This window comes from Carassius auratus, chromosome 12 (genome assembly GCF_003368295.1).
Source record: "Carassius auratus strain Wakin chromosome 12, ASM336829v1, whole genome shotgun sequence".
NCBI lineage: Eukaryota > Metazoa > Chordata > Actinopteri > Cypriniformes > Cyprinidae > Carassius > Carassius auratus.
This window is the reverse complement of record NC_039254.1, coordinates 2533209-2555096: the sequence shown is the minus strand read 5'-3', so window position 1 is coordinate 2555096 and position 21888 is coordinate 2533209. Positions and strand designations below refer to the sequence as shown.

Here is a 21888-nt window from a genome sequence, read left to right as displayed (position 1 = left end):
ATATTACCGCTGTATAGTGTTCCTGAATGTAAAATTTCCCTAAAACGTTTCAGTTTGACTATTACCAAATACATTCATTTGTTCATTCGCTTGCTTTCTCTCTTCCACTCATTCTTTATTCTGTTTCCCTCGCTCTTGTTCCCTGTTGCCTTTGGATAATAGTGACCAGGATGAATAAGTGACACTAGAATAATAGTCAGGAGAGAGATGAGTAATTACGAGGTCGGGGGTTTTATGCAGAACATGTTAAGCCCCTTGTAGAAATCAGGTCCAAAGGGCGGCAAGGGACAAGAGGTGAAGAGAGACATGAAGATGAAAATACTGACGTCAGAAAGTCAATTACAATACACAGAGCTAGTGATGGGGAAGCTGCTTTGACAATGTAGCGTGTCAAGCTACAAACTTCTTATTTGTTCAAGCAAATAAACTGCAGGATGTGCCGCATAAAGGCCAGGGCCCATCCAGTCAAAGCTTTCAGAATATATTTGCATTAATTGAGTGAAAATGAAACAAAACTGCAAAATAAAAACATCTGTTGTGTATATAGACATATATGATAATAATTTTATTTTGGGCCTGTAACAAATCCGCTTGGCTCTCAAGAGTCACAGTAGCTGTTTCTATAAATGCAGCTTGCAGAACGATTAGCAGTGTTTATTAATGTCATATTCCTATTCATTCTAATGAATCGGTTTGTCTTCCTTCTCTCAACTGTTGCTTTCAAAAGTTTAATTCAGTCATACATACATAACTTGTTACCCCCTTTAAATTCAAGGATATAGGTTTTTGTTTGTTTTACTTTAAATGTATATTTCAAAGTTTACTTTGACTTTACACTCCCAAATTTTAAGTTTAATTCAATGTTTGACTTGCCAATTTGTAATTATTTGTGAAATATACTAGCAATTTCTGGGGGGGGGGGGTCTGCATCAATGTTACTCAGTATATTTCACACTGAGAGGGACAATATCTTTTTAAATAAATATCAATCAAACAACATAACGATCAGATGCAATCAGAGCAGTATTTATCTGGCACAAAAATAATAAAGTTTTCAATTATGCTGACATCATTAAACAGCATGTGAACAAATAAATATATATTAAATGTAACCAATAAAACTAGACAATGGGACCTCATAAATTAAGCTTCAAACAAATAAGTATACAGTGAACCAAAGTCCCTGGCCATTATTGTCTTTTCAAGGACTACCTGGTGTCCAGGGTTAAAAGAGGGGTGTGTTGGTGGGTTAACACCATCTGCTAATGCAGAGCTATGGCAATATGAGTCGCAGATGTAAGATTACACCATGAAAAGGTAGGGAGAAAGGGACAGGTCAGATAACATGCCCACATACGCTCACACACACATCTTATCCCAAATGTTCATGTTGCATCCGCAATTACATATAAATTCTTCTTTCGTAATAATATGTCTGTTTCATTATTTGACCTCACTGAGTAATTGCTTGCATATTGTAGATATCAATCTGCCATTTAACTTTTGTGACATAAAGGTATAGCCTAGAGAAAACTCAATTAATCTCAAAATCATAGATGTATTTTGACCTGCAAAGGAGCTGAATAAAATCATTTCGAGCTGTCACACACAAGTAGCAGTGTCAGACACACCTGGTCTGTAGGGTCACTGCAGGAGACAGATAGAGGGGGGAGAGGGTGAAATTAAACTCCATAAAGGATCTAAACGCAAGAACAAAACACCACTGCAGCATACGAGAAGAGGAGAGAAAGAGACCATACTTGGGTCAAGATTAAAGGAAGGGATGCAGTTCTGATCAACACTTGTTGAACAGAGAGGTATGAATAGAGGGTGATAGGAAGTAGAGGGCTCTCAGTTGTTATGACACCCTGAAAAAGAGCTTCAATCAGTTGTGCATTACATTGAATAGACCTTGGTCCTTCCTCAGGCAGTGAAGATTGATCCTGAGAGACAGGCAGACACCTGGGCTTGCAGTCTGCGGTGACTACAGACAAAGGTCAAAGGAGTCGAGAGAGACATATACCTGGCAGCCTGTCAGGATGATGCAGCGGATTCTTCAGGATATGTATATAGAGCCTGACCTGTTGGCTGAACTCAACGAAGAGCAGAAACAGATCCTCTTCTACAAGATTCGGGAGGAGCAGGTGCGACGCTGGAATGAGAGAGAGAGGAGAGATCCAAGTCATGATGTGAAGAAGAAAAGTGAGTCCTTGGACCTTTTTTTGATATTGCAAGTCCACAAATAAAAAATTAGTGTTTTAATAAACAGTTGTTACAAGGAACATTTTGACATTTAAGGCACTCTTAAAAATGTATGTCTTGTGTTAGATAACAAATTACCAAACCAAGTGGCATTTATTAAAGAAAAATAACACTTTTCAAAACAAATATTAGTCCTTAGAAAAGCTTTAGTACTGTACAGTTTTTAAATATCATTTATTTGGTCATTTGTTTATCACTAGTAATGCAAAAGTATATATACATTTTGTATATAATAATGCTCTTTGGTCTTCATAAATACACTAACATTCAAAAGTTTGCGATCAGTAATGTCCACCAAGCCTGCATTTATTTGATCAAAAATACATTTAAAATTAAACATTACTACATACTATTAAAAATAACTGTTGTCTTTTTGAACATTTTACAAAATGTAATTAATTCTTGTGATGGCAAAGCTGAATTTTCAAGAGTCATTACTCTAGTCTTTTAATCTTTTAATATGCTGATTTGGTGCTGAAGAATTATTTCATTAGTATTAGCAATTCTAAAAACATTTGTGATGTTTAATATTTTTCTGGGGACCTGTTACATTATTCTTTGATGAACAGAAAGTTCAAAAGAACAGCGTTTATTTCAAATCAAAATATTTTTTCTGTCACTTTAGACCAGTTCAATTCACCCTTGCTGCATAAAAGTATTAATTTATTTTGATCATCGTGAGAAATATTTCGAGTTAGTATTTTAAAGGTTCAAATTATTTTGCCCTTATAAAGTCATTATAATTTTTTTCTAAATGACATAGATTGCGTTGTGAATTTAAAGTGTGTAATTTTGTTCCATTAGCCTCATGCACCAAATGAAAAATGTAGAAATATATATATATTTAAAATGCTGAAAGACGGCATTGTCCTGAAAGCACCACAGAGCCACAGTGTTAATACTTTCTGGGTAAATCTGTCTAAGAATGGTGCATGGTGTCTCTGCATACTAACGAGGTATAGGAGAAATTATTTCAATAAAGTACATCTATAAAACGACACACTTCAACTTTTAGGCAGTGGTGCAACTAAGCAAAATTGGGTTTACATCATATTGCAAGTGCAATCTCCCTGCATCAAAGGACGTCACTGATTGTGTCTGTGAGCTGACAGGTAATGTCCCCTTGTTTTCAAAAGTGCTTACATTATCTTGTTCGGTTGTCATGTTCCCGCAGCGTACAAAGGATCCCAGTAGGATAATCTCCTCTAGCTTTGTCGCAGCGTCTGTGTTATTTTGTCTTTTTCTTATCTGAATACGGTCTGATGGGTCTGGAAAGTGGAGGATTTTTTTTTTCTTTTTCATATTTGTCGTTTGCTATCTCATCCCAGGCGACCGCAGAGGCATTCAGTGGCTTCTGGGCTCAGATGGAGATGTGTGGGTATGGGTAATGGGGGAGGCCCCGGGGGACAAGCCCTTTGAAGACATTGTGGAAAAACTGATGGAGGAGAGAGCCAGGAAGCAGGCCCAGAGAGAAGCACAGGAACTCCGGTGAGAGAACCTTGGGACAGGGTCAAGGGAAGGGAGCAGTGGGATATTTGTGGTGGGTGAAGATTGACAGATGTGATTCAACTTAAAAATGAGAGGGGGGCGGGGGGGTAATAATAACAGAAGTACAGAGGGATGGAAAGTGCATTACTCAACTCCTGCTGAATTTCCTGAGGCGTGTGAAGGAGGCAGAGATTGAAAAGAAGTTTCGAGATGCCATGGCGAAGGAAAAGGCTCGCTTCGTGGCAGAAAAATGGAAGGAGGAGACAGATGACAGAAAGGCAGCCAAGCAGGAAGCAGAGGAAGATCGCATTAGAGAGGAACTGAAGGTGGGTTTGGCTGGAATATGTTCCTTTGAGTAAAAACTAAAACACAGAATATTTTATGCATCTTTTGAAAGGGTGACAGTTCTAAACAAAACATCAAATACAGTGTCATGCCTCGTGTTCCCTCAGATATTTAAGCCAAGTGGATTTTTAAAAGTCCACTAGTCCTCATTAAAAAAATGTAAACAGTTTGGTCTTATTAACACATCTAATGCAAGCATATGTTTATATTTACAAAAAAAAGGTTTTTGCATGACTGATACTTCTTTTAAAGCACCCTTTATAAAAAAGCATAATAAATAATAATCGAGATCTCAATTGTGACAAGAGATCCAATAGTTAAGGGTCCTTGCATTTATTCTTCAACCAGGCCTTTAATCATTGTCTCATAATAGAGATTGAGGTTAATTAGGCTTAATTACTGTGTTCCATGTTCAAAGAATGAATTATTAAAAAGTTGGCAACCTCTCAGAATGTAGATGGTGATCTCTGAGACACGAGGCCAACATTTGTACGCCTGATCTATAATAGAGTCGAAAGCACTGATGTTTGGGTTAATGACATCGTCCACCAAATTAATCATTTATATTCACCGAGAATTAGACAACATAAGAAAGTCGAGGGGAAACTTCTATGCCTTTGTGTTAGCTATGGCTGATTCTTTCTCCTTTTTTTCACAGAAATGTGAGGAGGAAGAGAGACTGAGAGGCGAGGAAGAAATCCGCCAAACGGAAGAGAGGAGAGCAAAGGAGCTGTACATCTCTCTGAAGCAGGAGGAAAAGAGGAGCGAGAGAGATGACAAAGAATGGCAGGAACAATGTGAGAGAACAAACGGAATGGCAAAGAAAATGGGTAGTGTGGCTTCTCTAATACAAAGTAGCTTATTTCTATTCAAATTCCTCTCCGCTTCCCACAGTGCGACGCTCCAAGGCAGCGGATGAGGAGATGAAGTGCAAGGCACGGCGGGCTAGAGATGAATACAAGCGCCAGTCTCTGCGAGCTATTGAGAAGGGCCTGGTGGCTGGACTTAGCGGTCTGTTCCATAAGACACACCTGAAGGGATCAGGTCACAACCGACGGCACGGCACGGCCACTGAACATCCATCCCTTCCAGCTGAGGCCAGCCATTCATCTGCAGCTAGTTCTGGTCAACTTACCTCAGGCCATTACCGGCGCAGACAACACCGGCGTTACTGCAGTCCAGTCACACCATCGCTCACGGAATGGTAAATCAATAATCAAATCAATAACAAATGATCTCGACCATATCCCATTTATTTTTTTGCTAGTGTGACATTGTTTTAGGGATCAAGAAGTTAATATAGAGGAAATAACATTTTAGACAAAACATACCGCTCACATACAGAAAGTGAAACAAATAATAAAAAGATTAGCATGCTAACTACACATCACAATGCTGTCTTCCATTGCATTTCAGCCCAGTCTGGATTCGTCCTCCCAGGCCGAACTCTCGTGAATCCATCATCCGCTGGTTTATAGAGGAGCAGAGACCGAGACGAGCGGGATATGAGCGAAGTAGCAACACCATCGCACCCTGGTTCCACGGTAAACATGGCTAGAACGTTCCCTTCCCTGAGGTCCTAATACAAACATCATGTTTTAACCCTTCGACCTCCACACAAGACATAGATTTCATCATGGTAGGGTGATTTCATGAGATTGCAAACTAACATTAAAATGAACACACTTAACTATGAAAGCAAAGGACACCATGGAGGTTGACATTTTGCTGAGTAAAATGATGCAACACATAAACATTGATAGTTGACAGCAAAAAGTAAAAAAGTATGACAAATTCTTAAAAAACTATTACAATATCTAAGTTTGGGGTCAGTAAGAAATTAGTACTTCTATTCCATAAGGACACATTAAATTGATCAAAATGACAGAAAGACTGAATTTCTTAACATTCAGTTCATCAAAGAATCCTGAAAAAGGTCATGATTTCCATAAACATATTAAGCAGCACAACTGTTGTCAACACTTTTGATAAGAAATGTTTCTTGAGCACCAAATCGGCATATTAGAATGATTTCTAAAGGATCACTGATCAAGAGTAATGACTGCTGAAAATAAAGCTGTGCCATCGAAGGAATGAATAACTTATTAAAATATATATATATATATATATTTAATTTCTAATAATATTTCTCAGAATTACTGTATTATTTGAGCATTTGAGACTTAACAAAAATACAAATCTTACTGACCACAAACTTTTGAATGGCAGTGAATCCACAGATGAAAGAGGCAAAAGAGGCAAAATCATGTATGAAAAATTACAACTAGCATAGGGTGAAAGCTAGAAAAAGACTGAAAAAGATTGCAAAAGATTGCAAAGACACATCATGAAAACTGTCCGTTAACCATTGACTGCACTTCAAAAGGTCAGTGGCAAATGGGGTCAGTTGAAATTGTTTGAACTTCAAGTAACACATTACAGCGCTTGACCGGTGCTAGGGTTCCGCTGAAGCACTCCAAAGTGTTCAATGCACAGGGGCGACGTTGACAGGAGTCACGTAAAAAGGTCTCTGATGTATTTTTTAGAAATGGACTCAGAAGTCACAGTTTAGTGGGAACGGGCAGTAGTTTAGTGGTTGCAGTGAAGGAAAAACATCGATTAAATCGATAAAATAATAATGAAAGAGACAGAGAGAGGAACAGAAAGGAAGACAGAAAAACTCAATAATTCACTGCTTGTGCCAGGATGATTGGAGCCACAGTGTGTGGCTTCTGATTGGACAATGATAAGATTAACGACCATCTGAGTGATGCCATTCAACCAGGAAACAAGAGAGTTCTGCCAGCGTCACTTTAAGATCAGAGCACAACACCTGCACTTCCAACCGCACTCTCACTCAATCTCTCTCCATATCTGCCTCTTCCTGTCTGTTACCATTTCCGGCTCTCCATCTGTCTTTCTCACTGTCACTCGTCTCCTGCCTCTGCAGGAATAATATCACGGCAGGATTCAGAGGCTTTGCTGGTGAATGCAGCAGAGGGCTGTTTCTTGGTCAGAGTGAGCGAGCGGATCTGGGGCTACACGTTGTCCTACCGCACCACTTCGGGCTTCAAGCACTTCCTCATCGACGCATCGGGTGACTATTACAGCTTCCTAGGTGTAGACCAGAACCGTCACGCCACCTTAGCTGACCTCATAGACTTCCATAAGGTAAGCTGGAACTACAGAATAGTACTATTGTCGTAGTGTGACTGACAAACATGCTCATGAGGCGATTGCAGACCCCATGGGGCATGAGAAGCATAGATGTGGCGAGCACACCTGTCCTTCCATCTGTGCGTTTGATGCAGAGGATTGATAGCAATGCTCTGTTGCCCCAGGACTGATGTTGGTTTTGTTGGCTGATGGTCTGCTTTTCCTGCAGGAGGAAGTGATCACGACGTCTGGAGGAGAACTACTCCAGGATCCCTGCAGGCCCAGAAGCTCCACAGCTGACTATGGAGGGCTTTTTCAGTGATGGTTTCTATGGTTGTGAATCTCAATTTGGCTGCTGTATCTCTTGCCTTCAACATCCTTTCAACAGCATGGCACAGCTTTTATTTATAGTTTGCCAAGCGTCTTCTGTCAAATGTTAATAAACACTCTTTACTTTAATTTGCTTATTCGGTTCACATGTAGGCGATAGAAAAGGTGAGGTCACATTACACTTTAAGCATACAGAACTAAATAGACCATTTTGGAGTACATGTCACAGTTACGTCACTTACAGCTGTGCACGCATTGTGGTGGCAGAAAAAACACTGGTAACAAGTGGAGCGAAATGAGTAAAATCCATGGAATAAGAGAAAAATATATTTTTGTGCCTTTGGATGCCAGAATTGGAAAGCAAATCATTTTTATAGAGTACCGTCATCAAAGATGCCATTTGAAGCTAAACACACGTTTAAATGGACTGATTATGGGTGAAAAGTGTTATGATTACTCTGCTTTTATAGCATAAATCTGATTTAAACAGTAGGTCTACATAATATTTACATATGCAGTTCATTGGGGACTGTTCATATTGTATTAGCCTTACAGTTATAGCGTGAAATATTATTTAAACCTATTACCATTAACATTTTATAAACATTTACCTTTTAACTCACAATACTGACTTTTTTTTTTTTCAAGTTTATATATCCTAGTTCAGACAGAAGTCAGGGATATCATTCATGAAAAGAGGAAAGAGAGAAAGACGAGTTGATTTTCCTTAACAGAACTGAGACAATCTCAGAATTGTGCAAATAAAGTCAGAATTTTGAAATATAAACTCAAATTTACCTTTTTTTAAATGATTTTATTCATTCTTCTTCCATAAACTGCTACTTGAAAATTCCCATTTTCTGCCACCATATAGACTCCACCCACAAACATTTCTAGAATTGGTCTATTAGACTCCAGTGGTAGAATACAGGCAACAGGATATGATGTCACAACCTAGGTCTCCTGTTTTGAATCAATCATAAATTAAGAGAAATCTTAACATTTTAAAATATACCAACACTACAAATCTTGCACCTTTCCACTTTGTTCCTGCTGGAAAATCAAGCTGGTAGTGTTTTGGAACATGCGATCAGGTCTTAAGTAGTTAATCTCAGAACAGCCGCATCAGAATGTCAGTATCAGAGTACAAACAGCTGCCAAAACAATCCATTATCCATAATAATGCTTCCTCCAGTGAAAAGATCCATCTCCTATTGTCCTCTCACTTCAAAATCCATCGTGTCCACCTGTGCATATTTCACTCCTGATTCAGATGAGATGACTTTTTCACTGGACAAAGCAATATTATGGATAGAGGACTTGTATTTTAGTTAAAAAAGCACCTTAACAATGAAATTTATTCACTTGACTTTGTGGATTACTGTGATGATTTTATAAGCTGTTTGGACTCTCATTTGATGGCACCCATTCACTGCAAAGTCATTTTTGCATGAACTACTCTTTTAATAAGTCTTGTTCCAGGGTCAAAGGTTGAATTCTAAATTCTAAGTTCACCAAATGCAAACACTGGTATGCAACTAAAATTGAAACATCTGTGCATATTCAAGCATAGTGTGACCATCTCAACCCCGTAATGTGTCAGACCCTAGTCTTTCTGCCAATTTTCCAGTGTCCCTCTATGATTCCATGTCCCAAGTCCATGAGTACCAACAGCAACTTCTCTGACTTCCCGCACACACACACAGAGGCATAAAAGGGGATTAGGTTACTGTGAAGCACATGGCTGACCTTGCTAATCTGCACATTGTTCAAGAGGAAGGAGCTTGTTTCAGCTATAGAAGGATCAACAAAGACCTGACAAACACAGCGTTCATTGGAGTAGAGGTGCAGGGTGACACAGAGAAACTTTGATGAAAGACTATGGGAAAGGAAAAAAAAAAAACATGGAAAAGGCAGTTTCAGTTTACCCATATATTTCCAGTCAAGCAGGTGTTTTTCCAATGGCCATCAGTGATTGATAAGACTTTTGGAGAATGGAAAATTAGATACTTATTCATAAACAGTACCAGGCAGCTTTTGACAGTCTGAAAAAAGTAACAAAGCCAGTACCCCAGCCACAAAGGGTTCCTGTCAAACGCCAGCCAATGTAACATGATGCCAACATGCATTAAACTGACCCAATGATCTTCACAGCACCTGCTTTACCCAAACATGTCTAAGAATATTAAAAAGTACATTCCCATTCAAATGAATAATGATAATATATATTAACTTAATATATATTATATATATTAATATATTATATATTATATATATATATATATATATATATAAACTTATGTATATATATAAACTTATGAAGTTACAACATTTTCAGGGCATATTGCTAAAAATATATGAATGTGCATTGCCAAGCTATACATGAGGGTTGGAAATAACCACCTTCTGCCATAAACTTGACTTGCTGTGCCACTACATCCACATTGTTTTGGGCAAAAACCTTGATTTGTTTTCTTCTGCCATGATTTGAAGATCTGTTGAGGCCAGTCTCTTGTAGGAGTGGCAAAAAAATATGTGATAACTAGGTGATTGTGTCCTCGAATTGCTCAGGTACCCTTACAACATGAAGCTTGACTTTGATTAGTAACTGACTCAGCAGTTTGCAATCAAATTCAAAATGATGGTGAGAGAAAATGGGCGTCCTTGAAAAAAATGGGTACATCCAGAAACAACAAAAGAGACTTAATTTAAGTTATTTATGTTAATTTAATTGGCCTGGAGAGTTTTCAGACCCACTACTATCAGCTTGTCTTACAACAGTATTGGCTACCATACAATCCCATCCAGAAGCAATGGAACGACAACAACTAATATTGATGGACAGGTGCTCTCTGACCAGGAAGTACAGACGCCACTCAGTGGCGTGCATATTGGAAAGCTCTCCCCAAGCAAAACCATGTTTTATTTTCTGTCTGTGAAACACTCTGTGCTTAATATTACATTCTTATTATAGACATATTTTCCCAGTGTAGCTGTTCACAGAGACTGTCATTATTTGAATTAGGCCTAATTCTTCAATGACAGTCTATTATTACGAAATAGCCTATTTTAGATATAACCGTCCTAAAGTCAATATGCCAAAGGTCTGGCAGGTTTGTGTGACTACCTGTCATCTTGTTCAAGCAGAAGACATTTAAAGAACAAAACAGTGCTGTTAATTGCTACGGTTTGGAGACTGGTGCAGGACAGACATATATTAGTCCTCAGAGACTCTTGGCTGTGTAGAACATTCTCAGTGATGTTTACTTCCTCTAAAGACACCAAAACACCTCACATGCTTAATCGCCCCCATCAATAAATCGCTATCACACATATGGAGGCAGTCCCCGCACTATTGAACATCTGTCCATACAACCCCTGATGCTGACATATTGCAGTGCAATTGCTATTCATAGATTTTTCATCAACCTGCCATTCTGCTTTGTGAGAAAAACAACAATGTATATTCTGGAAAGTGCTAAGCAGCAGGCAACGGATTATATCTGACTCAATAGCCCACAACAGCATAGAAATTCACTCCAACTTGGTAATAAGCCCTAAAAAACAGGGTTGTCGCTTAAAATAACAGGGCCCAGGACAAAACGTACATGCCAATTAACTAGGCTATTCCAGAGAACGCTAGTGGACACCTACAGCCCCTGCTCAAGAATTCATTACAAGCTCATGCCGATGAAATGTTGACAAGCATCCCACCCTTTTATCTGACAACAAATGTCATTTCCTTTGCATTTTTCCAGTCACACAATCATTTTTATATAAAAAAAGCTGAATAAAACAAGAACAAGCAGTTTCAGTAAGAAATAGCTGTATATATTTTCTGATGCATTATGGATCTTTTTGGTTGGATTTTACAAAAAGGTACAATTTATTTACACTAGTGAATGCAACGGTAAATAAATTAACAATGAACAATCCTTTTAAAGCATTCATTAACATAGGTTAATTTAATACATTTTAACAAGCTGCACAAATTAATGTATTATCAACGAACATGAATTAACAATGAAAAATGATTTTTAATGTATTAATCCAGCTTGTAAAATGTTCAGTTAGTTCATCATACCTAATACATTTATATGAACAAATTGAACCTTATTTTAAAGCATTGCCATATTTTTTTTTATAGAAAATCCTTTCAGATTCACTAAAAGTTAACCAGGCGCTTTTATTGTTCTTGTTTCGAAGGAGATTGTATCTTTTAAAGACTTCAGCAAAACCCATCGGGTCTTCTGCAGTGTCATCATCTCGACTCTTGAGCCTGCTCAGTAACAGCAGCCGGTGTGGGAATCGAATTATGGTGCATTTCAAACAGTCTAACCAAGAGCGTAACAGACCCTGATCCGATGGGCCTGGAGTCACAGTCTAACAGAATCAGGTGTGAGGTAGACTCAATTGTCCTTGGATGCTCCCTTCAGGCTGGATTTGAGTTTCTTCTTCTCTTTCTGTCCCATTGCACGGTAAGTCTTCTTCTGCTCTTCTTTCAGCCTCTTCTGCCTTTCTGCCTCCTGCTTCTCTTTCTGCTTTAGGAATTCTTTGTGCTTGGCGTGCTGTTCTGCTTTCGCCTTCTTGTTCTTGTATGCATAGACTGAGCTCAGAGCATCAAGCAACGCTGCCACCTGGTGGAAAAAGTGAAGAGGTCATATTTATAAGTGGAGACTAGAGCCCTGGAGGTTGAAACCAGACAACAAAAGTAGACTTGGACCTTGACACGATTAGAAAACAAAATATTAACGTTTTTTGGAAACGTCTTCAAGAAACCTACCTGCAAAGCTACTATGCGCAAGTGCACCTAGAGCACCTATTTCTTTTTGGGTGAACTATTTCTTTGCTGGTTAACAGGGCAGGATCCTCACAAAAAGACCCAGATCCAATAGAGAGTGAGAACGACTAAATAATTGAAGCGTTGGAATTTAACCTTTGAACAACTTGTCCATGTAATTACTGTTTTGTAACTGAATGAAACCTTTTAGTTGTAAGAATTAATGCACAAACCTCTAAAGGAATGATTAAAAAAAGTCTTGCTGATTAAATGACGATTCTGATTAAAAACTCTTTATTACTTTCTCGTGTCAATGCCTAGCACATCTTGGAACAAGGAGTAGGAGAAATTGATTAAAAATGTAACCCCCTGTGTCATCTTTCAGACAGGAGGATTTCAAAGGGGATTGGTAAAGAAATTGGCCAGCAAGCCGTCTTGGTTTTTGCCAGGGACATGGATTAAAGAAATATGATATTTCACAGCTAACACTCTGGAGGCTTCCTTGGTGGATTAACTCTAGACTAATAGTGGATATTAAAACCGTCTTTGTGTAATGATAGTAAAAAAAGCTCACTGGAGTTACAAAGCCATGACATATGTAAAACCGAGATGGACAAGTCCAACAGCGCGCACCTTTTTCTCGTGGGGCTCTCGTACAACAGCCGGTCTCTGCAGGTTCCGCGGGGTTTTGCCTTTGGCCTGCATCTGTTTGGGTTTGTTCTTGAAGGGGAGGGCCTTTTGCAGCTCTTTGGGGATGTGGAGGGGATTGAAGTGTCGAACTTGTCTCACAAACGGCTGTAGAGTGGATGAAGAAGAGGACAACAGTGAATAATAATAATAATAGTCACACTTGTGACTCAGCTTTTCTGTAAGAGGGCTTACCTTGTAAAGTGAGTCCTGGTTGGGTTTGTTGTGGATACCCAGGTCGTGTTTAAGCTGTCCGAGGGTCCTCATGCCTGCCCATGTGTCCTTCTGTCCAACCGGCATCAGCAGAGACGTCACTGGATTATACAGCTGAGGAACCGAGACCGGATACCAAGAGCGCAGGAACACAATATCTACACATATTCAAATAAAAAAAATATTGTCTTTGTGATTTGAATCGCAAATGTGTTAAAGATTTAACATCTTAAATTGGTGAGGCAATTAATTCAAAGAATCAAAAACCATATACAGTCATTGGATTTCTGGTCCATTATTTCCTCATTTCTGTTTATAAAAAAAACAGGCAATTTTTTATGTTATAGACACTGCTTGTTAAAACGTTTGGGGACAGTAATTTTTTTATTTTTATTTTTTAAGAAATTAACACTTATGGAGGAAGGATGCATTCATTTGATCAAAAGTGACATTAAGGCTTTTGTAATGTGACAAAACAACACAATTGTTCAACTGGAGTCATGGATGCTGAAAATTCAATTGTATAAATGTAATTTTAAAATATAATAAAACTGAAAACCATTATATTATAATGTAGTAATATTTCAAATTATTATTGTAATTTTACAAGTTTACAGTATTTTTTATTTAATAAATGTAGCCTTGCTGATCAAAACGTTTTTTTTTTTTTTTAATCATATAGACTTTTGAATGAGAGTACTGTATACAGAAAGGTATATTATACTTTTTAAGTACCATGCTAAATTATTATTATAATTACTGATAATAAAATAATAATAAACTGTTGTTATTATAGAAAAACTGCTGTTATGATTGTAACAAGTATTATCAGTTGTAGTAGCAAACATAAGAAAAGTTATATATCCTAATTTGGAAACTGAGGAAAATCACCTGTATTGTGCTCCTCACTGCAAATTTTTTATCTGTATATATGGATTTGTATATGTAATTTTGTATATGTAATAATGTCTGAAATTATGCAAAATGTCTTTTGTTTGTGTTTGGGTTAAGCTGTGTAGCACAATACAGAAAGCTTCACTTTGAAACATATAGTGCAAGCATACTCACATGTCACATTTTGATGAAATTACAGCCTTCTGCAGTTTAACAACCGCACAAGGCCATAACATGATTCCCATTTATTATTCTGATTAATTTTGCAGCCCTAATAAAAACAATGATCATCTAACAAAAGACGCAGTAGACCTAATAAGCCTTGAATACGCAAACTGCCTCACTGCAGGATTTTCCACATGCCCGTCTCTCCAGAGAGGAGTATAATAATCAGTAATAATACCCCTCCATTTTAACAAGGTGGCTGTTTATGTACAACCGAGATTCTTGGGAGTCATTACATTTGCAGACTTTTCTGATAAATAAAGCACACTGAACTCCCCTCCCCAAGCACAGCTCATTATACAAAAATTCACATAAATAAACACTGCAGCAACAAAAAACATTTATAAATAGAAAAACAAGTCTGACTCACCACTCATCAGCAGTCGGTCCTCAAACGTGGCTCTGAAGGCGCCCGGCGGGGTGTGCAAGGCTTTCTTGATCTGCCCTTTAATGCCACTGACTGTGCGGATGGACGCTCCCTCAAACTTTGCAACCTCCAAGACGGTGTTAAACATTCCCTTAGAGATAGAAAGAGAGAGAAAGTTATAACCGAAGATGAGAGGGTCCAATTATTCAGAGAGAGCATGAGGTGTACATTTCTATAGTTCCCTGGTGTGCTGTGCTGCTACGCTATTGAGAAACTCCTGACTCTGCAGGACTCCCTACCTGGATAAAGCAGGTGTTCTTAAAGATTTTATAAGGGTATCCAATCAATTTGAGCTTCTTCACAATTGTAACTGATTTGTCCAGGTCCAGAACCACTCCTGTGGCAGCGATGCGGAAATTGGCCTGAGGGGAAATAAGATAGGATGAGTCCAAGAAAAAAAGAGAAGCCTTTCATCTGGCTGTGGATGCTGGACTGGGGTCTCGGACTGAAGCTGTGACCCAGGCTGCTCCTGCGCTCTCATCATCTGCTGGTGTCTCACCTTAACACCTCCGACCGTCTGCACAGCCAGGAAGCCTGTACCCTGGGGTGTTATAGGCCCTGTACAAGAGTAGAAAGAAAGAGTGGGATGTGCATGAGATGGCAAGGAGGAGAAGCGAGAAACTGAGTTGAGCCTCACAACTAATAAATGGACAGTCAGCGAGATTGTACCAAAGTGCTGTTAAATAATACAGCATGGAGGTGCCCTGGAGAAAAAAAAAATAGTTTTCTTGTTGATACACAAAATTCAGATTGAACCACTGCTGTCAGATGGACTATTTTGACGATGTCTTTCATACTTTTCTGGGCCCTGACAGTGTTAGTTACTTGGCAGTTAATGGGACAATCACAAGCCTCCCGGTTTTAATCCAATTGTTTTCTGAAGACGAAGAAAGCTTTTACGGATTTGGAATATCATTGAGGTACGTGAATAATTCCCAAAATGTTAACTTGAAATACTAGAGAGGTGTGTGAGGTTCATCTCTCACCCCAGATGGTGGCACCGCAGTGCATGTGTTCAGGTGTGTATTTGAGCAGCCGGTGACGTCCGTTATAGTCCTCGATGTAGTAGAGCGGCATGGTCTGAAAGCGCCTCCAGCCCAAAGACAGGATGAGAGGATCACGGGTTTTCAAGATACGACCGTGCCAGCGGTGTTTCTTCAGACGCATCTGTGCGGAGGAGATAAAGAATGAACCTGAATGTTTTTCCCCAGTCCAGCCTTGTAATGACATTTAAGCTTGGAGTTAAAGCAAGTGCCCTTCACTTTATTCACAAGGTTATCAGCTACACACGAAGTTGTAAAATATGCGATTAAGAAGTTGTGATGTATGCACTATGAGAAAGTAAAATAAATCTCTTCAGACTTGCCTGCAAGTAGCCAACATTGCCCTCACTGGGGCCCAATCCACCAAGGATGATGGGATAGTGGGGGTCAAAGTTGGTGACGAACTCACAAGGTAAAGCAGGAATCTCCACACGAACATACATGCCTGGCCTGAAGCCCTCGTACTGAACACGGACTTCATCATCCACGTCTTCGAACTCTTGTCTGTTCAGCTACACAGAAACAAATCAATAAAAATGAATAAAATAAATGTAATCTGTAAGTGTAAAACGTTTGCACCTAGGGTCTGAAAGTAATGCAATATCAATTCTTTGTATGTATGTGCTGTACATGTGAAAGAATTCACAAGAAAGCAGACTTTGACTTGGCTTTGACATGTTTTCAATAAAATAAACTGCTCACTTAAAGGGAGAATTCACCTAAAAATTTTAATTTTGTTATTATATTTGACCCTAATGTCATTCCAAACCTGTATGGCCTGCTGTCTTCTGTTACATGAGTAAAAGAAGATATTTTGAAAGACATTCCAGCTGTTTTTGACCATACAATGGGTTGTTAAAAAAAAAGCCTTCATATGGACAAAACAATGGGACATTTTGCAAAATATTGCCTTTTGTATTCCAGAGCAACAAAGAAATGCATACAAGTTTTTAAAATTGTTTGTAAGTGTATCCTGTGACTCAGTGGTAGAGCATTGTGTTAGCAGCACAAAAGGTTGTGGGTTCAATTCCCAGGGAACACATGTTAGGTAAAAAAATTTAACCAGAAATGTACTGTAAGTCACTTTGGATAAAAGCGTCTGCTAAATGCATACATTTGCATACATATTTCATCATCATTCCCTCCCTGTATTTAAATAACAAATAAGCAATAAATAAAAAGCACCAAAAGAATGTGTCAGATGCAAATCACATGACGCTTTAAAAACGAGTTTGATTTTCATACCTCAGCTTTGTCTTTATTCCCAGTCTTTGCTTTGTGAACTTCTCCCGTTTCCAAATCTTCAAAATCTCCATAGAGCTCATCTAGATAATAAAACAAAAGGGAGGAAATACATTATAATATAGTGTCAAGGTACCATAATTTCAGCGGACAATATCCAGCCAGTGAAATTTCATGTCTTGATACAAAGTCTGTATTTAGTTTTCTTACCATCTTCCTTAAGCAGTGTTGCAGCATCTTTATCCTCCTCCCATTTTCCAGTCACAAAACAGTCCCTGACAGAGGCTAGTATCTGAAAATACACAGTTCTTATGAAAATGCAAAGGACAACAAATGGCATATTCGCATACATTATGCAAATAAATCTACATGTATATGCAAGTGTGTTTTTATACTGCATCTCACCTCCTCCTAATCCCAGTCATGGCTGCTGTCTGGGTGAAAACGAAAGCAGTCCATTGCATCTGCTCATACTTTCTTACTTTTCTCTGGTCGATTGACTTTAAATAAAAAGCCCAACTCTTCTTCATCATTAGAATCCTCCTCTTCTTCCTCCGCCACTGACAAACACACATATAGCAGATTCATTATAGCCCAGAGATTTATGTGCTTTATGGAAATTAATGCTGATCCTTATGTTGTGCCTTATCCCCCCCACCCCCATGAATGCATTTAATATGTCAGTTCTTATATATTGCATCAACCTTTCCTTCCCTGTGTAAATAATAAATAAGTATTAAATAAAAAATGTAGTTAATAAATAAAAGATGGCTTCAGATTCAGAAGAGTTGATATGCAGCACACAGGTCAGGTAAAGGCCATGCAATTTTACAGTGTATTTAACCCTTTTTTGCAGTTTAACAGACATCGCTATGAGTATCCATTATATGGATAGGGCTCACTGAAGAGTCTTCAAAAAGTTTTGTTTTCACTAAAGCAATAACAGGTTGGAATGACATGATGGGGAGTAAACGATCTCAAGTGAACTGGAAGTTCAGAAACTTACCTGTGCCGTACACCAGTTTGCGCAGGTTTGGCGCCGCAAGCTGATGTCTTAAATACGTCTCTGATGCTTTTTGGGCTAAATCCTCCTTCCACCTTAGTGCTCCTTCAACATAAACATCCACAGAAAAAACATTTTCCACTTATTCAGAAGGGGCTTTCAGAGCAGTAAAATTCACTAATAATAATAATTATAATAATTATAAAATAGCACAAAGGAGAGTCTGTGAATAAACATTGCTTAGGGGATCATTTAAGGAAAGGAAACACAACGAATGATTTATTTATAATTGCCAAAACCGGATTAAATTAAATTACAAAACATTATTTCAAAACAAATAATTAAATCTGATAATGTTGGGAGCATTTTTAGAGAATGTAACAGTTTACAGTTTCTGGTTTTATATTTTTTTTAATTTGATAATGGATAATTTTTTTAATTAACCTGAAATTATTAATAAAATCATACACTAAATGATGTCTGTTTTAAACCTCTTGTTATCTGAGCTGAACATTCCGAAGTACCTGTAGTTTCATAAGCCATCTCTGCATCCTCTGTGTCTATCTTTTCTTCCTCTGAATGCTTGAAGGACATCCCATCTGCATCTTCGTCCATATCAGAATCTTCATCATCATCATCATCATCATAATCTTCCAGGTTCCCCTTCTTCCATTTCCTCATTTTCTTCATCATACTCCTCCTCTTCACTCTGTTCCAGCTCATCATCACTATCAGCAAATGCAGGCATCTCTATGGATTCCTCTTCTGTCTTCTGTTTCTTCACAGGAGATGCTACCATCCCAACTGCTTTTTCATCTTCCTTTTTTACTGTTGTCAGCCCCTCTTCATCTTCTTCTTCTTCCTCCTCATCCTCATCTTCATCACTCTCTTCTTCCTCATCATCATCATCTTCATCAGCAAAAACAGCTCTCCTCCTCTCTCTCTGTGCTTTCTCATCCCATTCTACGCTTTCCATAGGGTTCTGTTTCCTGACAATTCAGAGAACGTCAAACAAGCGCATACGGAAAAAATTTAACAGTTTAGTATAGGGACCAATAATCACAATTACCTAGCTGCTAATTAGCATGTTTATTATAAAGCACTTACTCTGCATGCCTATATTCTACATCCCTAATCTTTCACTTTACCTAAACTTAACAACTAATTATTAATAAGCAACAAATTAGGAGTTTATTGAGGCCAAAGTCATAGTTAATAGTGAGAACTTGACCTTTAAAAACAAAAACAAAAAAAACACCTTACTCATTTTCCTGCACCTCCTCTGGTGTCAGTGCAGCAGTTCCTGTGAACAGTGAGACTTTGCTGGCAGCCATTTTTGCATCCAAAGTGGCTTGTGTGCCAATAAGAGACTGAACGAGTTCAGTGGTGGGCCGCACCTCCTCCTGGGACAGACATTTCTCACACCATTAAAACACTTAACATCCATCAGATCACAAATCGTCTTTAAACCTCAAGGTCATATTCACTGATGGAACAAAATTGAGTGTAAAAAGTGTTATTACTTGGAGTAATACGCTGTAAACTGCAGACATCATTGCGTCTGGTATTAAATCTACTGTAGGTAATGCTGTCATGGTGGGACGTGCTGCGACTGAAATCTGACCTGCTGCCGGCTGGCATGTCCACTGGGCATATCGATGTAGACTGCATCCTTATCATACACCAATCCCCCTACGCCAGCCAGGGGGGCATACAATAACCGTTCCTTTACATTCAACGCTCTCTTCTTAATCACCTCCGGTAGAGGGCAGGGGTCCGGGAGGAAACTAACATCCGCCACAGAGAAGTCACCCACACCTATAAAGGGAATTACATCACAATTATCAGAAGTTCTAGAGCAGTTAATCATCCAGTTAGCACAGAAAAATAAATACAATAGTGTTCAAATGTTTCTGAAGTCTCCTATGCTCACCAAAGCTGCATTTAGTTTCAAAAACAAGTAATATTGTGAAATTAATATTACAATTTAAACCATTTTCTATTTTAACGTATGTTCCGTAAAACAGAATTTATTTTCATGTGATGGAATAGTTGAAAATTGGTCTCCATAGTCAATATTTTGCAACTGACAACAAAGGCTAAGTATTTATTTAAAATTTCTGGGTGCAAATTCATCAGTCAAAACCAGATACCAACATGGACAGGTTATGTGATGTGCTCTAATACTAAAAAAAATCATGAAACATCAAAATCGAATCGAAAAAACAACACAGCAGATTACATTTAACATTTAAATGGAAATATTGGGTTGCCACATGTCCGATGTAAAACCTGCCAGTAAAAAAAAGCCCTGAATATCTATGAAGAATCACGTAGGTAGCCGTACAGGGAGACAGTTCGGTCACATTTGGGATCTAACCTAATAGCCTCCGGGTCAGTAAGATCTTCCATACTGTCCAGGAAAAAGAAAAATAATTTTGGCCATAAAAGACAAACAACAACATAAGAAATATCATAAATAAAAGAAACACTTGAGTTGACTCACCGGTCAGCCACCACATATGGGTGAGAGGTCCGCCAAACAAGAGGTCTGAACTTCATGACTGAGATGAACCGCCCAAGATTCTTAACTTCCTGTGTCTGGTATTCTCCATACACCATTCCAGAGAGGTAAAATAGCTTGGCACCCTGTAAGACTTTTATGTTAAGACACTAGACAGTCCTCTTTAGTGATAATGTCAGTTATATATCAGGTGGTTGAAGTACCTGGTAAACTTCAGTCCAGAAGCGGTGTTTGAGGCGTTTCTTTGTTTTGCTGAGCGTCTTGTTGTTCTTAAAAGTGTCCAGATGTGTCAGGACCCCCATGACTCGAGGGAAGCCATGAACCTGGCAAATGTTCAGGAACTCGAAGGTCTCCATTTCAAAGCCAAAACTTGCATCTATCAGCATCAGAACCTAATAAAGTCAAAATATCAGTACTGGCTTATCTTGAAAACATTAGATCTTTTGCACAGCCTTATGAACTGCTGCATGAGTTTAATCCTGGTCGGTTTTGCAGATGATGCAGGCCTGCACTCACCAAATCAGCAACCTTTGCCAAATCAATCATGCTGTTGATGTCATTGTTGCACTCAATCAAGGTCAGGCGGCGTTTCTCTCCTACAAACATTAACAAGAAAAAAAGTCCCCTTACAGCATACGATTCTATATACATAAGTATATGATCAGTTTGAAACCTATTAAATATGTGACACCCCAAGTAATAACAGGTGTAAATGGGAACTAGGAGTCATAAATATTGAATTGTGTATTACAAAACTAACCAGAAACTATGGTCACAGGTCCACAGATGTCAGAAAGTTTCTGTCGTGTATAGTTTTTGATCAAGCATCAAATTGAGGGTGCTTTTCCCCACTTTTGGGGGTCCCATCACCACTACAACAACAGGTGGAGGCATGTGGAGGAATGTGATGTTTCTTTGTTTTGATATCCTGAGTCCTACAAAACAATATTAAAAGAGATTAAAAAGCAATTCTCCTGAAAAAAATTGCAAAGTGAAAGGGCATGACAACAGAGATAAACACATGACTTTTTGTGTTAAATGAATTTAAGGAAAACAGTGGGTAATGTTAAATGGAGCTGTCTGACCACTGATCTATGGAAGGTTTTTGCCATGCGCACAGCTGACTGGACGCTAAACGCTCATGGGTTCCTCTTGCGCTCATCCTGCCCTTGTTCAGTGCCCTGCTCCTTCTTTCTGTTCTTCTTCTGTACTTTGGGTCCACTGTGCTTGTGCTGGTGTCGCTTCTATTCTTTCTTCTCCATCTTTGCT

At 38.6% G+C, this 21888-nt stretch overlaps 1 protein-coding gene and 1 pseudogene across 1 annotated transcript; one reads left to right on the top strand and one right to left on the bottom strand.

Annotated features, from left to right (window-relative positions):
- Positions 1 to 1941: 1941 nt before the first annotated feature.
- Positions 1942 to 7634, top strand: sh2d4bb (SH2 domain containing 4Bb). The gene is made up of 8 exons (XM_026277636.1): positions 1942 to 2202; positions 3591 to 3750; positions 3923 to 4076; positions 4754 to 4892; positions 4990 to 5299; positions 5512 to 5639; positions 7046 to 7266; positions 7481 to 7634. Exons 1-8 carry the CDS (start codon positions 2040 to 2042, stop codon positions 7571 to 7573), a joined length of 1368 nt encoding a protein of 455 aa, XP_026133421.1. The 5' UTR covers positions 1942 to 2039; the 3' UTR covers positions 7574 to 7634.
- Positions 7635 to 11390: 3756 nt separating this feature from the next.
- Positions 11391 to 21881, bottom strand: LOC113111470 (ribosome biogenesis protein BMS1 homolog; annotated as a pseudogene).
- Between the last annotated feature and the right edge of the window lie 7 nt (positions 21882 to 21888).

Bases quoted from the DNA above. Each gene is read 5' to 3' on its own strand.
- sh2d4bb (XM_026277636.1), top strand. From the start codon at position 2,040: ATGATGCAGCGGATTCTTCAGGATATGTATATAGAGCCTGACCTGTTG. The intron at 3,751-3,922 runs GTGAGAGAACCT...GAATTTCCTGAG, and splicing joins AGAGAAGCACAGGAACTCCG to GCGTGTGAAGGAGGCAGAGA. The intron at 5,300-5,511 runs GTAAATCAATAA...ATTGCATTTCAG, and splicing joins ACACCATCGCTCACGGAATG to CCCAGTCTGGATTCGTCCTC.